Source organism: Bos taurus, chromosome 7, assembly GCF_002263795.3.
Source record: "Bos taurus isolate L1 Dominette 01449 registration number 42190680 breed Hereford chromosome 7, ARS-UCD2.0, whole genome shotgun sequence".
Lineage (NCBI taxonomy): Eukaryota > Metazoa > Chordata > Mammalia > Artiodactyla > Bovidae > Bos > Bos taurus.
In genome coordinates, this window is record NC_037334.1 from 70,391,183 (window position 1) to 70,413,089 (window position 21,907).

The 21,907-nt window shown below is 39.8% G+C and overlaps 1 protein-coding gene across 6 annotated transcripts in view; it reads right to left on the reverse strand.

Moving 5' to 3' along the window:
- EBF1 (EBF transcription factor 1) overlaps positions 1-21,907 on the reverse strand; it is a 430,360-nt gene that overhangs the window by 107,690 nt on the left and 300,763 nt on the right. For 3 of the 6 annotated variants that reach the window (XM_059888301.1, XM_005209684.4, XM_024994415.2), the window contains one exon: positions 1,960-2,093. In XM_059888301.1, coding sequence (XP_059744284.1) covers positions 1,960-2,093 — 134 coding nt within the window. The remainder of the gene's footprint in view (positions 1-1,959; positions 2,094-21,907) is intronic. The other 3 variants (NM_001192916.3, XM_024994417.2, XM_024994416.2) reach the window with 1 other exon arrangement.

Here is a 21,907-nt window from a genome sequence, read left to right on the forward strand (position 1 = left end):
CAAAGAAGGGCTGCAGCGGCCAAGGCAGTGCAGTTCACCTTCACGTGTGGCATGTTCCAACTTGGACAACAACCAGTTTGGTGGACCAGGAGTTCATCCCTGATTCAACTCTACTGGGAGCCTGGATTCTCTGAGCAAGCACTCGCTGCCTGTCACCCATGTGGGAAATACAAATGCAGTGGCAGCATGGGCTGGCAAGGGGCTTGCCAGAGGGGGTTCTTGGCAGTGAGATGTGTACACAGAAGGCTTAAAAGAAGGGCAGGCTCTGCTTTGGAAAGATAAACGTACTCAGCCAGCACAGTCTTAACTTTTTGCTTATCTCTGGAGCCCCTCTAAAGAGAAAACACAATACAAATATCTGGATGAGCTAAACAATGGTGTCATGGGAAAACAACCAGGAATGGAGACAGAAAACCCGAGTTATAGCTCCAGTTCTGCTACTGAGTCCTTTGTATGGCTACATACCTATCACTAATACTCCATGGGCTCTGGATGGCTGCTTTTGGGTTATGTAGTTAAATATATATAATTATCATATTATATAAAATATAATTATATTTTTACATATTATATATGTATGACATATATTATATATGTATAATATATATGTACGTGTGTGTGTGTGTGTGTGTGTGTGTGTGTGTGTGTGTATGTTGCTGTTTAGTCACTAAGTTGTGTCCAACTCTTTTACGACCCCATGGACTATAACTTGCCAGGCTTCTCTGTCCATGGGATTTCCCAGGCAAGAATATACTGGAATGTGTTGCCATTTCCTCCTCCAGGGGATCTTCCTGACCAACCCAGGGATCAAACTCACATCTCTTGCAAGTTTTCTCCATTGGTAGGCAGATTCTTTACCATTGAGCCACCAGGGAAGCATATATATATATATATATATATATATATGCTTAGACTCTGTCTCTCTCTCTCTCACTATATATATATATAGTCTAAGCTTCAGTATCCTTATCAAGAAAAGATACATACTAACAGTATTTACTTTGTGGTGTAAAGGGAAGATTAAGATGATCTATGTCAAGGGTCAGCACAGTGCCTAGTGTATAGTAAATCTCAACAAAGTTTAGTCATCCTTTGACCACTTGTAAAGTGTGTAAGATATAAGTGAGCTCAATGGTCTCCTGCAGCCCTAGCACTATTTTTATTCTAAACTTTGGAATAGGGTTAGGGTTAGGGTTAGATAAAATAAAACAGGCTCTGGGCATGCTGGCTAAGAAATCAAGTTTCAGTATTTAGAAAGCAAAGGCAAGTTTGCCATGCCTTCTCAGAATGGTGATACTCATGTTTTGTAATTTGAGATAACATTGATTACTGCCAGGCAAGTCAACTGGCAAATTAAAATAATGATCACAATGCTTGGAAAGTACTGCAAAATCAGAGCATAGTCATTTTCATATGGTTGAAGATCCATATTGAGATGCTTGGGAGGTTATAAATTCCTAGGGCAGGAAAGAGCCCCTGGCAAACCACTCACTCTTTGATGGAGTCACTGAGTAAGTCAAGAATCACCTACACCTAGATTATTACTGTCCCATGAATGGTGATCATTAAAGATGGATGTATATTTGTAGGCTCCATCTGCAAGTGTTCACAAATCACTACCTTGTTACAGGGCTTTGCCTATATATATTTGTGAATGTGTATGTACCTCCTTTCCCATTCTCAATACACAATAGGACGTCCGCACCATGGCCTGCCCATGAGGACAATGATGAAACTCTCCTGGGGCTGATGGGCCAGTGGGTGGAAGGCATTCCAACAGAAAGTGATGTCTCTTGGTAAACCCAACCCATCTTTCCCAGTTTCCAGAGTTCTGCAGACTGGAGCTGGCCCACCCAGACAGGCACCACAAAATTCTATACACTCTATTAGAAATTCAAGTGTAGACAGTATCCTTAAGTAGACCAAGCTATTAGATATTAATGCTCAGACAACACCTACCTCACTCCAGACCAGCATGGTACCGAATATGACCTGTAACCCATCAAAGAAATTGTCCCCTATGATGATCACAGTCGCACCTCCTGTCGTCCATCCTTCACTCGGGCTGATGGCTTTGATACAGGGAGTAGCTGCTTTTCAACACACATGAAAAAGAGAAGGAGTCTGCTGTTAGAACCAAACTTTAATGATGGGAGACTTGAGAAAAAGAAAAAAAAAAATCTTTTATCTTTTCACGAACAGAAAGTCCCTCAAGATCTCAGCCATTTCCTAGTATGTTAGGACCTGAAACTTCATGGTGCATTTTCAGTTTTTAAAAGCATTTATTTTCTTTGTTTCTATTAAAATACAGATATTTTTACCCAAATCTTTTCAAACTTGAAATCTTATGAAATAAAACATAGCAGCAAAATTTTTTTATGAAATGCTAAAGATTTTTTTTCATGGATGACATTTTGGAATATACTAGAAACCTTATAGAATTGCTTAATAATTAAATATATCTCCTGAAAAGAAAACTCATAGATTTTTAGATAAACATTCATGTCCAATATGAAGGGAAGAAAGAGAGAAGACTGGAACAGAGCACCATTCTTGTTCCATGCCTTCTGTCTGTACTACTACTGGAGCAATAGTCCTGAATAAAAACCATTACATCTTTTGCAATAAATGTCATGGATCCCATTTTATAGATGCAAAGTATGCAGGTCATTCAGGGTGAATTATGTAACCAAATGGCTGAGTCAGGGCGGAACCACAGAAAGTCCCATGACCTTTGCTTGGTTGTCATTCCCAGGCATAAAACCCAAGAACTGGCTTTTTCAAAACTTCCTATCTCCTTTCTTTCCATTATAAATGGCCCTTGGAGATGGGAAATAATTTACAAATACTGTGATTCCAGACTGGAGGTGGTTTGTCCGATGAGCATGGCATGCTTTCAACAGAATTACTGGGCATAAAAGAAATCTCTCAGGGAGTACTTTCGTGCCACTGAGAATTGTTAGCTCCACAATGCCATGCTGCTGTTTCATGATCACTTTTATGAGCAAGAACTAAGCAAAATTCCAAAGCAAAGGAGATACTGTGTAAGGAGAGAAAATGAGACCCTCTTCTTTAATAAAAAAAGTGTATTAAGTACTCCAGACTGACTTTCCAAGTATTGAAACCAATGAGAGCACCAGTTAATTTTAACGGGAAAAAAAACTGGCAAAAAATTACTGGACTTTGTCAAATTTGGCAAAATGTCATGCTTCAACTTTTGCAAGAAGAAAAGAAAATACGAAGCCCAGCCCTAAGGGACCATGGCTCACGTGCCACCATACAAACAAGTAGAATGGGTTTGATTTTGAGTCAAATTAATCTTATAAAAATTGCACAGAGAAATTTGGAAATTTCCAAACTAAACATTTCATGTTGGCTGAACTCATAGCAGTGCATTTACAACTAACACTGGGCAGTCCAGATGCCTTTTCTCTCCTTCACTTTCTCCCAAAAACAAAATAATTAATCAAGGAAATGTAAATGATTCATGGCTTGAAAATTCTTGTTCAATTTTTAACACTCATAAAGGTTGTGGATCGATGTTCCACAGGCATAGGACTTTTTCATAAAATTTTCCTTTAAAAGTAACCATGTTTAAATGCATGACTGAGTACTCCCAAACCAATGGTAGAACATGATGTATAATCCCAAGCAATATATAAGAGAAATAAACTACATTTAACAACTATATAAAATTCTTAAAATATAAACAGTTTGGACACATTCTAGTTAACGTCTCAAAATCTTAATTCTTCATTCCTAACTCAGTATAAGTACTTAGTTGCTAGAGTGGAATAGAAAAGGTATTACTATATCCTTTGATACTTCTGAGAAGAATAGAACATTGGTTTTACTGAACTGGTCCTGAAAGAGTCTCTCTGATGGCAAAGTGTGGAATCCAATGCTATCATTAAATGCTGACTCTGTGATTGCCCTCATTAACCAAAAAAAAATAATCTTGGTGCTTATTACCTGTATTAGTTTAAGGATTTCTTCTGAGTTTTTAAATTTTATTTTATTTTATTCACATAAGCATGTTCTTTTAGTTAAATATGGGCACCTCCAGGCTTTCTTATCATTGCACAAAAGGTGGCATCTGGGCATGTTAGTGTATCTTTGAGAGTCTCTCTTACAGGCAAAGAAGTTATAATAGCATATGGCCAAGAACTGCAGATTTTAGACTTGCACCAGCTTTCTTTTTTCCATTTGCTATTGTAGGATACAGAAGGCATGTAATTACACATATGTATATGTATAGATATAAGTACATATATGTATACATCTATGTGATGTAAGTACACATATGTATAGATGGTATGCACATATGTTCCAACATTTCCTAAGGAATCTAACAATGTTTTCAACCATTCAGAAACAAAGTTACAGGTCAACTGCTAAGTCACTTCAGTCGTGTCTGACTCTGTGCGACCCCATAGACGGCAGCCCACCAGGCTCTGCCATCCCTGGGATTCTCCAGGCAAGAACACTGGAGTGGGTTGCCATTTCCTTCTCCAATGCATGAAGGTGAAAAGTGAAAGTCAAGTCGCTCAGTCTTGTCCAACTCTTCACGACACCATGGACTGCAGCCCACCAGGCTCCTCCGTCCATGGGATTTTCCAGGCGAGAGTACTGGAGTGGGGTGCCACTGCCTTCTCCGACAGGTCAACTAGTTGGAGCTAAATGAGCATCAAGTTAGTAGAGAAACACTGGTGAAGAAACAATATATGACACCATCTTCTTAGTTTTTTGGGAGAGAAAAAAAAGGCTTGGAAGAAGTACTAAAGGAAAAAAGAGGCATCCCTGGGTCCATCCTACCCTTGTGTTCAATATAATCCACTATCCCTGCTGAGGGACTAGGTGCTAATCTCAGAACAAGTCAGTTAGGCATCTCTTTATAAGCTGAGACCTCAAAGTTTTCCAGGTATATATGTCTCCTGTACACCTATGTCATAGCCGTCTTAACAGGAGTTGTTTGGGAAGCTTCCCTACTCCCCTACTGGGAAGATTGGAAAATCTGTAAAAGGAATCCTGGGCTGACCCACTGAAAGCGTGCACTAAGGAAGGGATGTTACTGGCATTTAGTAACCTGAAGTCAAGAATGCTAAGTATTCAGTAAGACATGAGACAGTCCCCCAAACAAAAAACCCTAAAATGTCAACAATGCAAGGTAGAAGACACTGTGACTAGCTAAATCGATCAGGCTCAAGAGCAGCTGTTAAGAACTCACAGATCCACACCAGCCAAGGCAAGAAACACAAGCGAACACAGCAGCCCAGGGTCTCAGAGCAAGCATGAGATGGCTAGCTGCTGACACCGAATTGGGGAGGCTCCAGCCATTGGTATCCCCACACAGATGCAGTCCCTGGTTGAGCTGGTCTTCTGATTTTTCAAAAGGAACCAGGAGCCCAGATTTTTACACGAAATTTCCCAGTCTTTAGTGAAGTGAAAGTGAAGTCGCTCAGTCATGTCCAACTCTTTGCGACCCCATGGACTGTAGCCTACCAGGCTCCTCCCTCCATGGGATTCTCCAGGCAAGAGTACTGGAGTGGGTTGCCACTGCCTTCTGCAGGGGATCTTCCTGATCCAGGGATCGAACCCCGGTCTTCTGCATTCCAGGCAGATGCTTTAACCTCTGAACCACCAGGGTGGCTCTCCCAGTCTTTAAATGCTGGCAACGAATTCATTTTTTTAATGTGTAGGCCAAACAAAATGTTTATGGATTTAAATTTAACTCATAGACTACCATCTTACCTTTACCCTAGTCACAAACTTGCCAGACCAAAAGCAGCCCAAGAAATACTTTCAATTGTGCCTAAAACTACAGGTACCCAAATGTTCACTGCAGTATTAATTGTGAAAAGCTTAAGTCTAACTGTCCCCCCAAATAAGGGAGTGATTAAATAAATCATGATATATCCATATATAGGATATGTCAAGGGTCATTAGAACAGATGAAAATATTTCTATAAACTGACATGGAAAGATGTCAAAATACGTTAGTAAGTAAAAAAAAAAAATACACACAAAACAATTTGTAGCTTAATGAATAGTATGATTCTATTAATCATAAAATGATATATATATATATATATATATATATGTATATGCCTATAGGCATGAACGTGTGTAGTTATGTGTGAACAGGTGTGATGGACCAAAGTCTGGAAGGATGTCCAACTATCCCCAGTGGGTCTATACGAAAAAGGAAGGTGACTAAAGAAGAGAGACTCTATTAAATTTTACTCTATAGGTAGCTGTATGGTTTGAATTTTTCAATGAGCAGCTTCTAAGGTAGTATGTTTTAATTTTTAAAAAGGTAACAGCAGAGCATTTAATTGTGTGAAAGATAAAAGCTGTATGCTTTAGAATAAACAAATTTTTTTAAAGCCAGATGCCGTGACTAACAGACCCTGAGCCTCCCCCCGCCCGTTCTTCTCTTTGAGAAAGCTCAGAGGACACCTGCAGCAGCCAGGGACTTGTTTTTCTTTCACTCAGGATATCCAGAGAGATACAGAAGAATGACAGTTCATAATAATAACAGTGGATGTATTCAGTGAAATCTGAAGGTGAAAAGTCTCATGAAAGAGTTCAACTCAACCCAGGAGTACAATAATCAACACAATTCTATCTCGAAGGAAATATTATGGAATAGAGGAGAGGGGTGGATTTGAATACAAAACCACTTTTACTGACCAAATCTTGATTTAATTAATAAAAGACTCTTCCTTCCTCACCAATAAATTTTCACACTCTGGGTATCCACAAGGACAGTAAGCCAATTCCTGCTTCTAAATCTCATTAAAAATGTAAGTCTGGGTTTTTTTTTTTTTTCCCCAAAACCTCTCCTCCCACCCCCAACAGCCACCCAAGTAAAGGAGATTTTCCTTCCTTCAAACTATGACAATAACATGATTACACTACCACAGTTTAGCATAATGGCTCTGAAATGCTCGTGGCACATTGCAGAGTTAAAGTGGAAATTATTAGGTAGCTCTTCTTTGTTATAATAATGATCACTCCACAAATAAAAGCTCTTCTCCCAAAGGTACTGCAAGGCACAAAATGCTAATTCTGAAGATTATGTGTGTGCTTTTATTAAATATTACTATGCCCTGCCTGTTTGAGGGCTTCTCTGCTCTGATTGTTTTATGAGTACCATGTTAATGTCATTCCCATCTTACTAGCAGCAGGCACACATTTTAGCGTTTGTATGAGAGTTGATCAAAGGCCACGTGCTGGGGGAATTGCTGAGAAAACACGGACAAGCGATAAAAATCTAACAGATTAATTGGTTTAAATTTCATTTCAGGGTGTTGAACTTTGGCTCGGGACTCTAATACTACACCGTGAGTCAGGGCCTAATTACCAGATTTCCAATTTGCTTCTGAACAATGGTTGTGGTGAGAAGGAAAAGAGAGGGAAGAATGAGAAGAAGAAGAAGAAAAAAAGAAAGAAATCATTCAGGCTCCAGTACATATTTAACAACTAATGTTCTGTGTACAGACAGTTGCACCAGGGGATATTTGCGCTCACCTGCTCTACTTGCAGAGTATTTATATTTCCTTTCAATAGCCACAGAAGGTAGAAGAAATCATGGATGGCCTCAGCAGTTTCAAATTTTCTGACTTAAAGAATCAGTATTACAAGATTCTAATGCCTGCTTACCCACACTAGAAGTATCAGCCTCTTTATTAGCAGGTAAATTTATAAGCTGGATCACCCCTCAGCCTCCAATAGAAATGATCTATTTCACTGATAGAAAGTCAGGGCCAGGAAAACCATGTTTACCTCAGGGTTTATGGGTGGCCTTGGGAATAAGGGTTAATTGAGCTCAGAGGTGCCTGCCCATTGAGGTGAATTAGTGGTGTGTACAGCTATCAACAGGGGCCTGGGGCTGCTCTTATTTTTGCCTCTGAAATCTCTTTGTATCGTGATCAATACCTCTCTTGTTTGGGGTAGCTGAACAGATGACCTGGGTGCAGCATTTACCACCGCTTCTCCCTAAAATGAGGCTTTTGCGACAGTTGATGTCCCATTATAATGAAGTCTCATTAGAGATGTGTTGTTTGGTTCTTTTCTCCATCCCTGTATTTAAATACCACTGGCAAACAACACTTAGTTGGTAAAAAGTACAAATCCAGAAAAGTTCTAAACTCATTTAAATCTCAAAATAAAATTCCACTGAAGGTTATTTTCCATTTCCTTTGTATATGCTATATTCAAAAATGAAAGCCCTCTTTTTCCAGCATTCTATTCTGTTATCTAGAACTCTCTACTACTGATGAACATTTCTACAGAGCAGATACCAATGCTTACAATGCAGGTGAAGATGCTGGCACTAGCCCTTAACGGCCTCTGAGTAAAGATAGAAAGATGCAATTATGTTAAGTTGATTTTAACATTCAGGTTATTATAGCATCTGAAAATGGGCCAGAGCTCCAGCTGTTCAAATTCCACATTTACCACTCAGTGTGACCTTGAAGCAGTCACTTACCCTCTCTGTTCTAATCCATTCTAAGCAGCAGTGGTAGCACCTCACAGACTCCTGGGAAAATGCAGCAAGTGCCTGCTTGGGTTTGCTGTTTTACTGTGTTCCAGGCACATAGGATTCTAGTTGTTAATATATTAGTTACTGTCATAATCATAATAAACTAACGAGTTTATTTACTAGAATACATCATAGTCTCAGCATCACAGATCATATAACGTATTATAAAACTTTCCTAGGAACTTTCAACCCAGTGACTTGCTAACATAGCTAAGTTTACTGAGGAGGTGGATTTGGCATCAGTACTTCCAAACTAGAATGTTTATTCCTAAGGTTCTCATTTGCCTGGAATGAAGATTAATGGCAATCTTTTCAGAAATGAGGAATTAACTTTAATGTTATTATCCCAAATTCTTGAGACTTGGCAGAAAATGTTGCAAAACCCATGAGCTCAGCTCCTTTCTGAGGGACACTTGTGACCTCATAAAATCTCAGGCCTTTTTCTCCCTTGTATCTACTTGATTTTGGTGAGGTTATGCTTGGGCGCAAGACAGTTCCAGAGATGGGGACACAAGGTACCCCAACTTGGACTCAGTGAACAGATTATCTGCCCTTCCTGTTTAATCGGACTATTGTTTTGCTGAGTTTTCCTTTTAAGTGAAATGATGACTTTCCTGACGGCTCACAGCTCAGTAGAAGCAGCACCTGCATTCTTTGATCCTGACAACCGGTAGCTGCTAGCCAGGGAGGAAGGCAAATGGAGGGTTTGACCCGAATGGGAAGGCTGGCCCTGTGAATTTTCACCATGTACAGGAAGCGAATCTATTCTAAGTTCACACCCTCTCCAAGTGGAAGCCTTAGACACCAGTAGCAGTTATAATGCCTGACCTGAACCCTAGCACCAGGGGGTACAAACTTCACTTTCATAACCTCGCCGCAGACTCCTAGTTAACTAATAAACAAATATACACATTTGATGTTCTCTCACTCAAGGTGGAACATTCTTTGTAACACTTATTAACTTGAGTAACCAAATTTATTTCTGCCTTTTATTTTCTTTAGCAATTGCTTTATGCATTTAAGGATTTTATTGTTTATTAGGGTTTTTATTTGGTTTGGTTTTGTTATTGGTCTGCATTTACTGCCCCATCCACTAGCATATCTAGGTATTACTTGGCAAAGAATCATATACTATATATACAAAAGAGCCTCCCTCCTTCTGTCTCCCCCACCCTCCACCATGTGTACTTGTGTGTGATTGTCATTTTGAAGAGAAATGTAACCTATGGTATAGATATTTCTCAACACCAGATGCAATTAAATTATTAAATATTAAATGAAGAGATCAAGTACTTCAAGTGTTTTTCATTCTTTATTCCAAAGTGACTTCTTTTGGCAAGAAAGCCCTTTGCTTTGACATTAATGGCTCTCCCAGAAAACAAGTAAAATTCATAGTCACTAGATGGAAACGTAGATCCGATACCCATCTGTATCAACGCACAGTTAACCCAGTGGGGTCATCTAGGGGTATCTAAACTTGGTGGAAGAGCTAAGTTCCAAACTATGCCGTATGCTAACTACAAAGCAAGCCCAAATTATATCCACTTCCTGTTTGTTTTGCAGATTTCTTATTCTATTCTGACTTAAAAAAAAAAATTGCTCAACAATCAGTGGGCACAGATCTGAACAAAGGAAGGACAGAAATCCTGGTGGAACAATTGTAGTCCGAACATTCTAAGACAAGCACTTTTGGATTTCTGAGTTTGTCTATTTGTGATCCAGAACTCTCTGCAGGTTCACTACACAGGGTTATTTAACAATTGAGCAGTGAAAAATCTTGACATTTTGATGTACCTGTAACTTCTAAATTGCACTTGAAAGACTTGCTGAAGGCTTTTTGATTTAATGACACACAACACAGCATTGTTTCATAATATGCAAAAATTGTTTGTTAAAAACACTTCGGAAGCTCAGAATTTTATAACTCAAAGAGGTAAGAATATACTGCTTCCCACCTCAAGTTTGATCTGCCAAATCCAAAACTAAAATTGATCTGCCAAATCCAAAATTAAAATGTACAAAATATTAATCCTAGAGGAGCTCATAGCAAATAATGCCATCAGTTTTTCTTTTTGTTGTTGTTCTATGATTGTCAGCAACCCCTTTGCAACAGAGAAAAATAATCATGGAGGGTGAGAGAACCCTCAAAATAAATAATACATGGATCCAATTGTGATACATGTTGCAACAATAGTAAATTCACTTGCCTCTGATTATATAGTAAGCAAATAACTCTTTTCTTCCTGACAAGGAGAACTTTCATGCACAAAATTATTTTTAGCCCAATTCTCCTTATTATCCTACTACACGAAGTTCTAGATGTGAAAGTCATGGAAGAAAGGAAAATGAAAGTAACTTTCCAAAAATGGATACCCAATATTGTGAAAAGAGGAAACAATTTTCAGGTTAAAAAAAAAAATGTCACTGCTTCTTCATGGAATCCTCAAGTCTTTATTTGCAAGCAATCTCTCTAGGTCTGGAAAATCATAAAGTTAAATATGAGCAAGTCTAGTGGAAAATCTGTGACGCTAATCTTGGCTAGAGCCGTATTTTTAACAGGCCTTGAATGTGTGTGCCGGATTACCCAGATGGTCATACAGGAATCAGCCTGATAGGATTAAACCTTTATACTGAATTCTGCTCCATCTGTTCTCCAAGGTTTGCCTTTCCTTATCTGAATATGAATTTTTAGTCTCCTTGTGTCTGGGAGTCAGACTAAATTCAGCATTCAAAGCAGAGATGTGTGCAGATAATTTAACATTTCACTAGTTAATCTCAGTTGATATCAGCTTGGTCTTTTTCTAGTAAACATTTTTGTAAAGAATTTTCCTAAGAAGGAATTTAAAAGTATGGAGAATCCACGCTCTTTGTTAGAGGGCTTTTCTCCTCCCACTGAATTCTAGGACTCACTCCATTCACTGTTCTAACAAGGGTTTACATTGACGTTTGCACATAAAGACAGAAAAGGAAGACCTGTGTCCTCTCTCTAGATCTGACTATAAGAAGAGATGACATAATTCTGACTGGATGAATGATCCAAGGAGACTATATTCATGTATGTTTTGTTCTTTTTCTCCCTTTCAAGTATTAGTCGATACTTGATAAAATCATGTACAGCAGCTGTCTCTATCATGTTTATTAGGTTTTCTGTTTTTATGGAGACTTTCTCGGGGTGGAGGTTATAATTCAGCTTCATCTTCAGTGAAACGTGTTGATGTTTGTTTTGCCCTCCTGTACCTCTATCCCTAGAAGCAGTTAAAGCAGTGAAGTTACTCATTTCTCAGCTGGAAAAGCTGGTTCCGGGCAAGTTGGAAGACAGAGACCAGTAAGTTGCCACTGGGCCAGAGCCTGGTGGATGGTTTGGGGGTTTCCGACGCTGTAACAAAGGACAGGGGAGGCCTATGACTGCTGGGCTCAGAGAAGCAAACCAAGATACAAACGAATAAATAAGTTGCATGAAAGAAGGATCTTCTGGAATTCTACTTTGTGTCTGGTTTATGGCCATGTGATCATTAGATGTGTTGGATTTACACTTGTGATGGAACACAAGAGCCAGCAGCCTGTGGAACCCCAGGCCTAAGAAGAGAGGATCCCTCTAGCAGGGCTCCAGTGGTTGTCCACAGTCTCCTTGGTAACCCTAGTTTCTGGCTCTGCGCCATCACGAATGGCAGCAGCAAGCAGCTCATCAAAAATTTAGGCTTTTCCACACATATGTCTAGTTATTATATTTACACAGTACCCTTAACTGAACAGTCAGGGGGCAGAGAGCAGCAAAACTTCCCATTCAAGCTTAAGTAGATTTATACTTATTGACATAAACATACATAAAACATCTCGTAGAACATATGTGTTGGGTTCCTTAAATTGACAAGAATTCTAGTCAGGTGATAAGGGGTGATCCCAATTGGTGATCCTAACTGATGAAATCCACTATAAGTAATCTCTTATAAAATAAATACACACACACACACACACACACACACAGTCCCACCATTTATTCTCTACATTTTATCCTAAACAAGGACACTGCACCAGATGTTCGATTCTGTTACTTAAATCTGTTTTGCCCAGTATGGTAGTCATTGAAATTTAATTTTTAATTAATAAAAATTATCTTCTCTGTCATACCAGCCACATTGGCCAACAGCTCCATGTGACTAGTGATTATCACAGAGGACAGTACAGAAATAGAACATTTCCACCATCACAGGAAGTTCTATGGGACTGTGCTAATCTATAGTTCAAGTATAAATAATGAGCCAGTCATTGACAGGGAATAGTCAGAGCTAATCATTTAGGGGGTGTCCTCCATATGCCAGGAATTGTGCTAGGAACAATTAATCTCTAATCCTTCCAACAGTGATCACAAAAGCCAATGTTCACAGGGCCAGGCAGGAAAGGAAATAAATAAAATGGGCTAGGGGCAACACAATGGGAGAGGTGGGGAGTGCGGGAAACTGTAGAGTATCTCCCTTCCCCAAAAGGGACACAACTTCTCAGTTTAACTTAATCATTTCCATTTGAGAATGTGGCAACACCACCTGCACGACCACCCCTTCTGTTTATTAAGAGAATGGGCACATCCAGATTTTCTGTAAAACATCTCCATTTTTAATTGTAAAGCAACATATACATAGTTTCTTAAAGCACCATGCAAACCAAATCTAAATATGATTTCAAGCTGGATTCAACCATGATCTGATCTGTCAGTATGCAACATCTATGAATCCTTGGAGGGCCAATCATCTTTTAGTCATTAATTTCTGAAACTGCATGTCTAACACTGCCACTGACTCATCAAACAATAAACACCAGCCACAAGCACTGTCAGTTCTGTCTCTGTTTGTTCAAGCTCTCTCCCAGAACAACACAGAAGTCCCCAACCACCCGCCTCTGCTGTGCAAAAGATTTTCTATAAGCAGTTTGGGAGACAAGCTCTGTGCTCCTGAAGGATTTCTACCATCATCACGCAAGACAGCATAGATAGTGACTTTTTAAGGAAACCATGTTTTGAATGTGAGCAGCATCTCAAAATCAACCTTGTCCAACCTTTAGCACCACACAACTCTTGCTTTGTGCTTTTCAGAGTAGTACTGCTTACCTTTCTCTCCATGACCAAGGCTACTACTGCTAACATATTTCAGTGAACTTTTATTATTGAGAACCTTATCATTTTGAGCCAGTTTCCTCTCCTCCCTGACACATTCAGTGATGCTGCACTCCAGTGTTTGTTATAGCACAGATGTTTCCGTGGTGATGATCCATGATGTCACAAGCACTGGGATGTGTATCATCAAACTGATCCCAACAGAGGAGCAAAGGAGAGTGGGAACTCCACTTCCATTCGAACTCCATGTTGGACTGACCCAGCTTCCTCAAAAATTACTCTTTGGGGTCTGGGTTGTTCTATCTGGGCTGCAAAGAGCAAATACTCACACTTGCTTGCTTGTGATTCATTTCTACTATCAGATTATTAATTAGGTGCTAAGTCCTGTCTACATACCAAATTCCAAATTAACCTTCCTCTGACGTCCACTTTCAAAATGATACTGCCCTACTCAGAACCTTTCTGTGGTTTCCCCTTAGTGATTGGGGATCCCTGCAGATCAAGTCCACCCTTATGAGCCTAGCTGATTCTCCCCTCCCAACCTCATCCCCCACTTCTCCCAAACTGGAGGGAGTGCTCAGCAGCATGTGCTCACTGGCTCTGGAATTCAGGATGCCTCAGCTCACACGCCAGCTGCTTCACTTACCAGCCTAGGCAACTTACTTTTCTTAAACCTACCACTCTAATTACGGAAATCCAGGAACACTCACCTTGTGAGGTTTAAACGAGTTAAAGTGTACAGAGCTCAGCACAGACAGAATGAAGGGATGAGGAAGAGGAAGACAGGAAGAAGAAAACAGAGATGATGATGGCTGGCTCTCCAAATCCACTGCCTCCAAAAATGCTTTGCTCTTTTCTACTAGGAAACCTCCTTTTTTCACTAGAAGGTTACACCACTCACTTCCACCCAAACAGTATTTTGCCAGAAGACTGGTCTTTTGTGGGAAGTTGTTTCTATCCCACTCTACAAACACTACCCCTTCAGTGAACTCCTTCACGTCTTTCCCATTCATTTGTCACTTACTGCACATTTTTCTTGAACTTTTACCTTTATAAACATACGGAGGTGTGTGTACAGCCGGGCATGTGTATATGTATGCAAATCAACCCAACTATCAACACATCCATTGAAGGAAGGGACTCCATTCATTCATAAACTGGATGGGTCAGTACTCTGTACTTAACCAATACTTGACAATTAACTAGTAGTGTTATATTTTCAAGGGGTAGCCCATATATTATCTCAATTATTCTTAATATCAACCCCAAGTGGTGGGCAAGGAGATGTTATTTTAAATTCCACTTTACAAATGAGGTAACTGAAGCTTGGGAACTCATTTGAACTTGAAACTTTGAGAATCCACATTGGTCAATAAAGACAGATATTTAAAACACTCAAACTACCCTTCAATTTGGGTATATTTGAAATTTCTGCTCAGTTTGGCTAAAATACTCACTTCAATCATGTAAACATAGCCTAAGTCCCATAAAATCTTAGTTGTGAAATTCCTTATTCCCAAGACAGAGGGTGGGTATTTATTAACTTTACAGAATATTACTACTCTATTTCCAAGTAAAGTTATTTTTCCCTTAAGACTCAGCTCCACATATGAATTATAGTAAAATTTCTCTTTACCTTCTTCTGTTTCCAAGTTCAAAAAATGGCATCCTAATATAATACCACAGGTGCCAACTTAAACATAGGAACACTGGAAATACTGCCAGACTTCGAGGCTGAGAAGATCTTCTATTGTTGTAAGTTGGGCTGCTAAACACAGAGTCCAAACATCGCATATAAGCGATAGTACCACAAGAGCTTGCATTTTTGAAGTGTAGCACAGCTCCCCTTAACTTTCATTTTCAGCCTGGACATTATCCATTTCAATGGTGTTCATTATAGAATTTTGCATACACAACGATAAAAGTTTACAGATTAAATAGGTTACCCTAAAACGGTAACCTATTACCGTTAGATTCTCCAACTTTTTTTTTTGAGCAACAAGGACTGGATTCCACAGGCATTAGCTAACCAAACCAAGGAGAGTTTCTAGGATCTTGCCAAAGTTGAAAGGTAGAAGAATCTGAGGTTTGACTTTATAGATTTGTTGCACAAAATTGTTACTGGAAGAACACAGCTGGTTTGGTGATTCAGCCAGGAGATTTTAACAAAGAATAACCCCAACTCTGCTTTCCCGCTCTACTAAGAAATGACAAAAGAAATGCTGGGGCACATTCCCTCATCCACAGCCCCACACACAACATAGCCTAAAGCATCTGCCTCCAGCCCAGTAGGTGCTCAGTACCTGCTGCCCTCCCTACTGTGCGCAAAAGAGAAGTAGCCAAAGAATCATAAAGAATGAAAGTTCTCGATTTGTACTAACCACATTAATTGTAATCATCCTTCTCAGTAACAGCCAGAGTCTACTGCTATTTCTAGGCCTTCTGACATCTGTATATTGCTCTGCCCCAAAGTGGATGAAAGAAACTGATGTGTTGAGAAGAAGCCACAAGCCTGACACTGTCCCTGTCTCTGTTCCCCATATTCTCTGGCTACACATCACCCCCAGAACTATGTGGGGAAGAACGTGGGTTTGAACAACTGGTGTCCTGCTGATTGCAACTGTCAATTAAATAAACCAGCCACCCAGGAGCATATGTTCACACATAAAATATTAAATTCACAGATTGGGATAAAAATATATCAATACCTGGGTTCCGCTTTCATGCTTAGTGGTCAGATAAATATTCGGCTAATTCAGTTCTATTTCTGCGCCCTGTGGGCTCGACGGTGTTACTTTTGTGTTTCGCTTTTCTTTTCCTTCTCTGGTTACTGTCTGGTTTCCCATGTCGGTGCCTCCGTTATGACTGATCAGCAGCATACGTTTAAGCAGGATTTTAATTACTAGGTCATCTCCCAGCCAACTTGCCCAAGGCAGGCTGGCAGGAAAGTCCTACAATCCATGCCTTACACTTCTCATGCTCCTCTCCTGATAAATCTCTTATTTTCTGAGGACACTAGACTCAAGATGGCATCGTATTCATCTGATAAGGATGATGATCACCTAATTTCTATAAAGTTTCATTTTTGTCCACTGAGTATTTCAAGTTGCAGAGCTGGCACACAGAGGTTGAGATGGGGTGCCCGATAGCGTGACGTGATACCAGGATTTTTTATCTTAACCCAGAAAAGCACCTTCCCATATATCACTGCACATGCCAACTAACGTACCCTGGGGATTTAGCACAGATCTGGCTTTTCAATTTGCCTTTGAGTAACGTCGTCAATTTGCTTCAATTGAAGCAGGAATTATATTACATGATCAAATGGCAGGAGAATTTCTCTCCACCTCTGAAGTCCAATGCAAGAGAATCAGCAATGACTAAAGAGCAGGAAAGAACAGTAGTGATGGCCGCCTATGTCAGCTGGTTGGAGGTCCAAGTGCTGCGGGCACAAAACCCCACTCTTTTTTTCTTTTTGGCTGCAACCAAATTTTTGAAAGATGGCTTCAGTGTTCCTCATTTACTAAGTGGAGAGAATAATAGTAGTGCCCTCCTATGGTGGTTAAGAGCATTAAAAGAGATGATATAATGCGCTCAGTATTAAACCTGATGGGTAGTAAATGCTCAAAGGCTGCTATCAAAATAGCAAAACCACCATCACTCGAAACATTGCCCTGAAAGCTAGCATATTACTGGGCAAAGAATTCCGTTAGCCTGTGATCACAAAAATACACTGCATCCACTTCTCCAGGTCAAAGAGAAAGCAATCTATGGAAAATTTTCAAACTTATTTTCTCAAAAATGGATCTCAGACCTAAGGCACTTTTCTGATTAGCTCTCCCCCAAGCTTCTAATATTTTGTTCCCATGTGAAACTTTGGACACACTTCCTCCTCTGCCTAAACTGCTCTTCCCTCCTTGCTTGACAAATGCTACTCCTTATTTTTAAGTGTCATTGATTCTTCAGATTTGGCTGTGTTCTCTTGTTTAAAGCTCCCTTAGCAATCTGTGTTCCTCCTGATAGTGCTGACCATCATTTCAATTTAAGTAATTTCATGTGCAATTATTTGCTTTGTATCGACACATAAACAGACACTTACATGACCATATACCTCACAATGTCAACAACGGTGCCTACCTTGTTCACCTCTGCGTCTCTATGGTCTAATAGAGCAGGCAGTCAATAAATAAACCTAAGTAGATACCTGATGGAATAAACAAATGTACTAAAGAAGAATCATCAGAGTTAAGATATTAAGGTGCTAAACAGAGTAGCTGAAAAAGAGTTGAGACATTTTCCAATGGTTATTAACTGCCATGACACCCACACTGGGCTTCCTCACTGAATTAAGCTGAGGCTCTCTGGAATCAGGTTTCCTAAGCTGATCGGTCTCCCTTGGAGCAGCAGGCACTCCATTCTCATGGGGGTTAAAATTAGCACCATTAAGCTCCTCCTGCACTGGGCTCTAATCATGCAAGGGCCCAGGTGGATCTTGCTGACAGATGTTAAGGTTAGAAGGAAGGGTAGCAGCCAGATGAGAAAACAGAGCCACCCCCTTCCGGAGGTACCAGCACTTCCTGTCTTTAGGCCTGGCTGGTTCCTGCCTGCCCCACCCCTCCCCCATGCATCAGTTTCAACACAGTTGCTGCTCTTTCTGTCATTTGAACTCAAATCCTATCTTCGAAATTGATGGGCGATTCTGCCCCTGACAACACAATGTCAGCTTTGCTCAGTGTCCAGCTGGTTCCGTATATATTATCATAATGCGCTGCCTGGGTGGACCCTGGCTGATGCTCTTCCTTGACTCAAATCCTCCTTTCCACACTAATTTCTGCTCTCTGACATGCAGACACTACTTGTTTAAAAATAAAAACAGAGTTTACAGCTTGGGAGACATTTTGATTTTCAAAATCCTATGAGGACACATTAAGTCTATTCTCATGGTAAACTGAACTAAAAAGGTTTTCTATTAAAAAAACAATATACGACTCATCTAAAAAAAAAAAAAAGTGTTTCCCAGGGTCCTATACTGTTTCCTGGTGACATGAAAGAATTATTATTTCCCTCAACCCACTAAGCCCTCCAAAACAGTGTTTCCCAAACTTCAGTCCTGATTTTGCTCCATCTCCTATCACTTACTTTATAACTTAATTAAGATTATACCTGCTATTCTTGTTTACATTGAATTACTTTTTTCTTTAAATTTAGTCTTGCCCTAAGCAACAGCAGCTGTAGGTCACAATTTGGGAATGCTTTGTTTATGGTGAGGTTTTTTTTGTTTGTTTGTTTTCTGTTTTGTTTTTTTCCTTATGCATTAAGATAGACAAAACTATTTTTTGAGAGTTTTTTTAAAATTTTTGTTGGGAGTACAGTTGCTTTACAATGTTGTGTTAGTTTCTTCTGCACAGCAAAGTGAATCCGCTATATATATATACACACACACACACACACACACACATCCCCTTTTTTTTAGATTTCCTTTCCATTTAGGTCACCATAGTAGAGTTCCCTGTGCAATAAAGTAGGTTCTCATTAGTTATCTATTTTATACATAATATCTAAACAGACATTACTGTTTTTTTTTTTTATCTTTTTTTTTTAATGTTTTCTCCCACCACCTAAAATGATACACATACTTCATGGGAAACTAGTCCAAAATCTCATTGCTAACCATCAAGTGAAGTCAATGTTACACCATCTCAGCTGAAGGAATTCAGAGAGAACACCAGGTGAGAGCTACCTAAGGCACAAGTGTCTGCGTATGGCACAGTGTGTGGCTTTTTCAGGACTCCTGGGACCCACTGCCAACCTCCTGCATAAATGCCCACGGTGAAGGGAAGTGGCCTCAGGTCTGTCCTGTGGAATGACCATCACCTTGGTATTTTGGTGGCCACTCACCAAAGCAGTGAGTGTATCACAGCTCAATAGATCAGCTGGGTTCAAATGGCATATCATCAAGGCTTAAAGGGCTCAGCAAGCCCCTATCCCCAGCTAACAGATGAGGAAACTGAGACCCCAAAATCAAAGTACACAGTGGATGTCACAAAGCAAAGCAGGGGCAGTGCTCTGTTCTCATTTATTTCTACATGTATGAATGAAAAGGTTCAAACAAAGAGATGTTGCAAACCCATCCTGATCAATGCCCCTGAATATCTTATCTTAATAAGATTTATGACCAGTACAGAAGTTCTTATTTGCATATTCATATTACGTGAATCCTCTGATATCCTCAAGTAAGTAGAAAGTAATTAGGAGGAGGCCTTTGGTTTGAGACAATCAATTATGCAGATAAACACAATTGGAATTATGATGCTTTTGTAACCGAATTTTTTTAAAAATAGGCTTAAAATGTTCTGCTGTTTCGGTCCAAGTTATCAGCTGAAAGCATCATTCTGCCCCCTCCTCCCATGCCCTCCTCTGACACTATGTGCTTATTAAAATAAGCTAGGTGTGGTTCACTCATTTACTAGGTCACACAAAACACCAAATAAACTGTGGGAAGTTTCCCACAGTTAACAGGTTTGTCAACAAATTTATATAAGAAAACTATTTCTTGTGGGGTGAGGCTCAGTAACTCTTCAGTACCCCAACAAGGAGATTCTTAGTATCCTACCAGTCTTAAAACTCACAATTTCACACTTTTCTGGTGGTCTCCTTTTTTTCTACCTTGTACAGAGGAGCCTGGTGGGCTGCAGTCCATGGGGTTGCAGAGAGTTGGAGCGACTAACACTTAATACATGCCAGAGAGTCCATACGGTCAGCAAATGAGTTCTACAGAGATGAGTTGGACCATCCTTGCAAATAAATACAATATTACCAGCCTCTCTCTCTTATCCTATCAGCCCTATGAAAAACATATATGTCAGCAAATAAAAGAAGTGTTTTCTTGATTTGACTATAGCCATGAGAAAAATAGGCTATTGAAGGAAAATAAACTCTCAGGTAAACATATGTAATATGCCCATTAAAAACAAGAAAAGATATGTCTGGATTAACTTTTCAAAGGTCTATTTGAAAGCACAACAAATAAGTATAACTGCCTTACTTGTATTGAGAAAAAAATTAAGAAGAGTAGGACAATAAACAGAAAGACTATGAGCATACTGTATAGAGTAAGTAATTGAAAGGACAGACTCTAAGGGACTTCCCTGGTAGTCCTGTGGCTAAACTCTGTACTCCCAATGCAGGGGGCACAGGTTCAATCCCTGGTCAGGGAACTAGATTCCATATGTCTGGATTAAGAGTTCTCATGTCACAACTGAGACCCAGCACAGCCAAATAAATGAGTTTTTTTCAAAAGAAGGAAATAAAGTATGGACTCCGAAGTCAAGCTTTCTGGGTTTGAATCCTAAATTTACGACATCCTTGCTGTGTAACTCTGGGCAAGTTACTTAACCTCTCTTTAGTCTCACTTTCCTCATCTTTACAATGCGTTGCCCACAGTATTATGTGCCCAGTATAGTAAGGGCTCAGTGAGTACTTGTGTCAGATTGTCGGCCCCACTGATATGCAGAGCTCTGTGATTATGTAGACCAGGCTTGAGTCCCAGTTTCAGCTCTGACTGTGGCCTTGGGTAAGTTGGTGACCTCTTTAAACCCCAGTTTTCCCATCTGTAAACTGAGGAAAATAACTGTTACAGCTTATCGGGCTTGTTGAAGGATTTGATGAGATTATATAAGTAAAATCATTAGCAAATGCTCCGTAAATGTTAGCTGATAATAGTCCAAAAATAACAAGAGCAATAATAAGAAGAAAAAGAATACATACTGTCACCTTGCCTGGTCATTAGTAAGCAGGATGGCAAAGTCTGAGCACTCTTTCTCCTTTGTCAGCAGTGCTGGCTGGTGGTGTCATATTCAAATAAAGACAGAGTAGATCACCTGCTTAGCAGTGCCCTGTGACTTATGAACTCTTTAATCTGCCTGACACTGAGCACTTACTGGCTCCCAAGTCTCCAGTGTTAGGATTTCTGGGGTTACCTGCTTTATGGATTACTCAAGGGAGACTTTGAAAATCAGTCTTCACTTACATCCCTGTTCATTATCTTGACTTCTTGCCGGGTCCTTTCTATTGCAAGGGAAGACAAAAAGACACCTTCTGTGCTGGTCAAAGAAAAAGACCTGATGTGATGCTTAAAAATCTGGGGTCTCTGTCCTCTACAGCTCATCTGGATATTCTTAACCCTAACGTTCTGTTCTTGCATCTGTCTTGCTTTCCAAGTAGGAAAAAAATCAATTGATAAGAAGTGACAT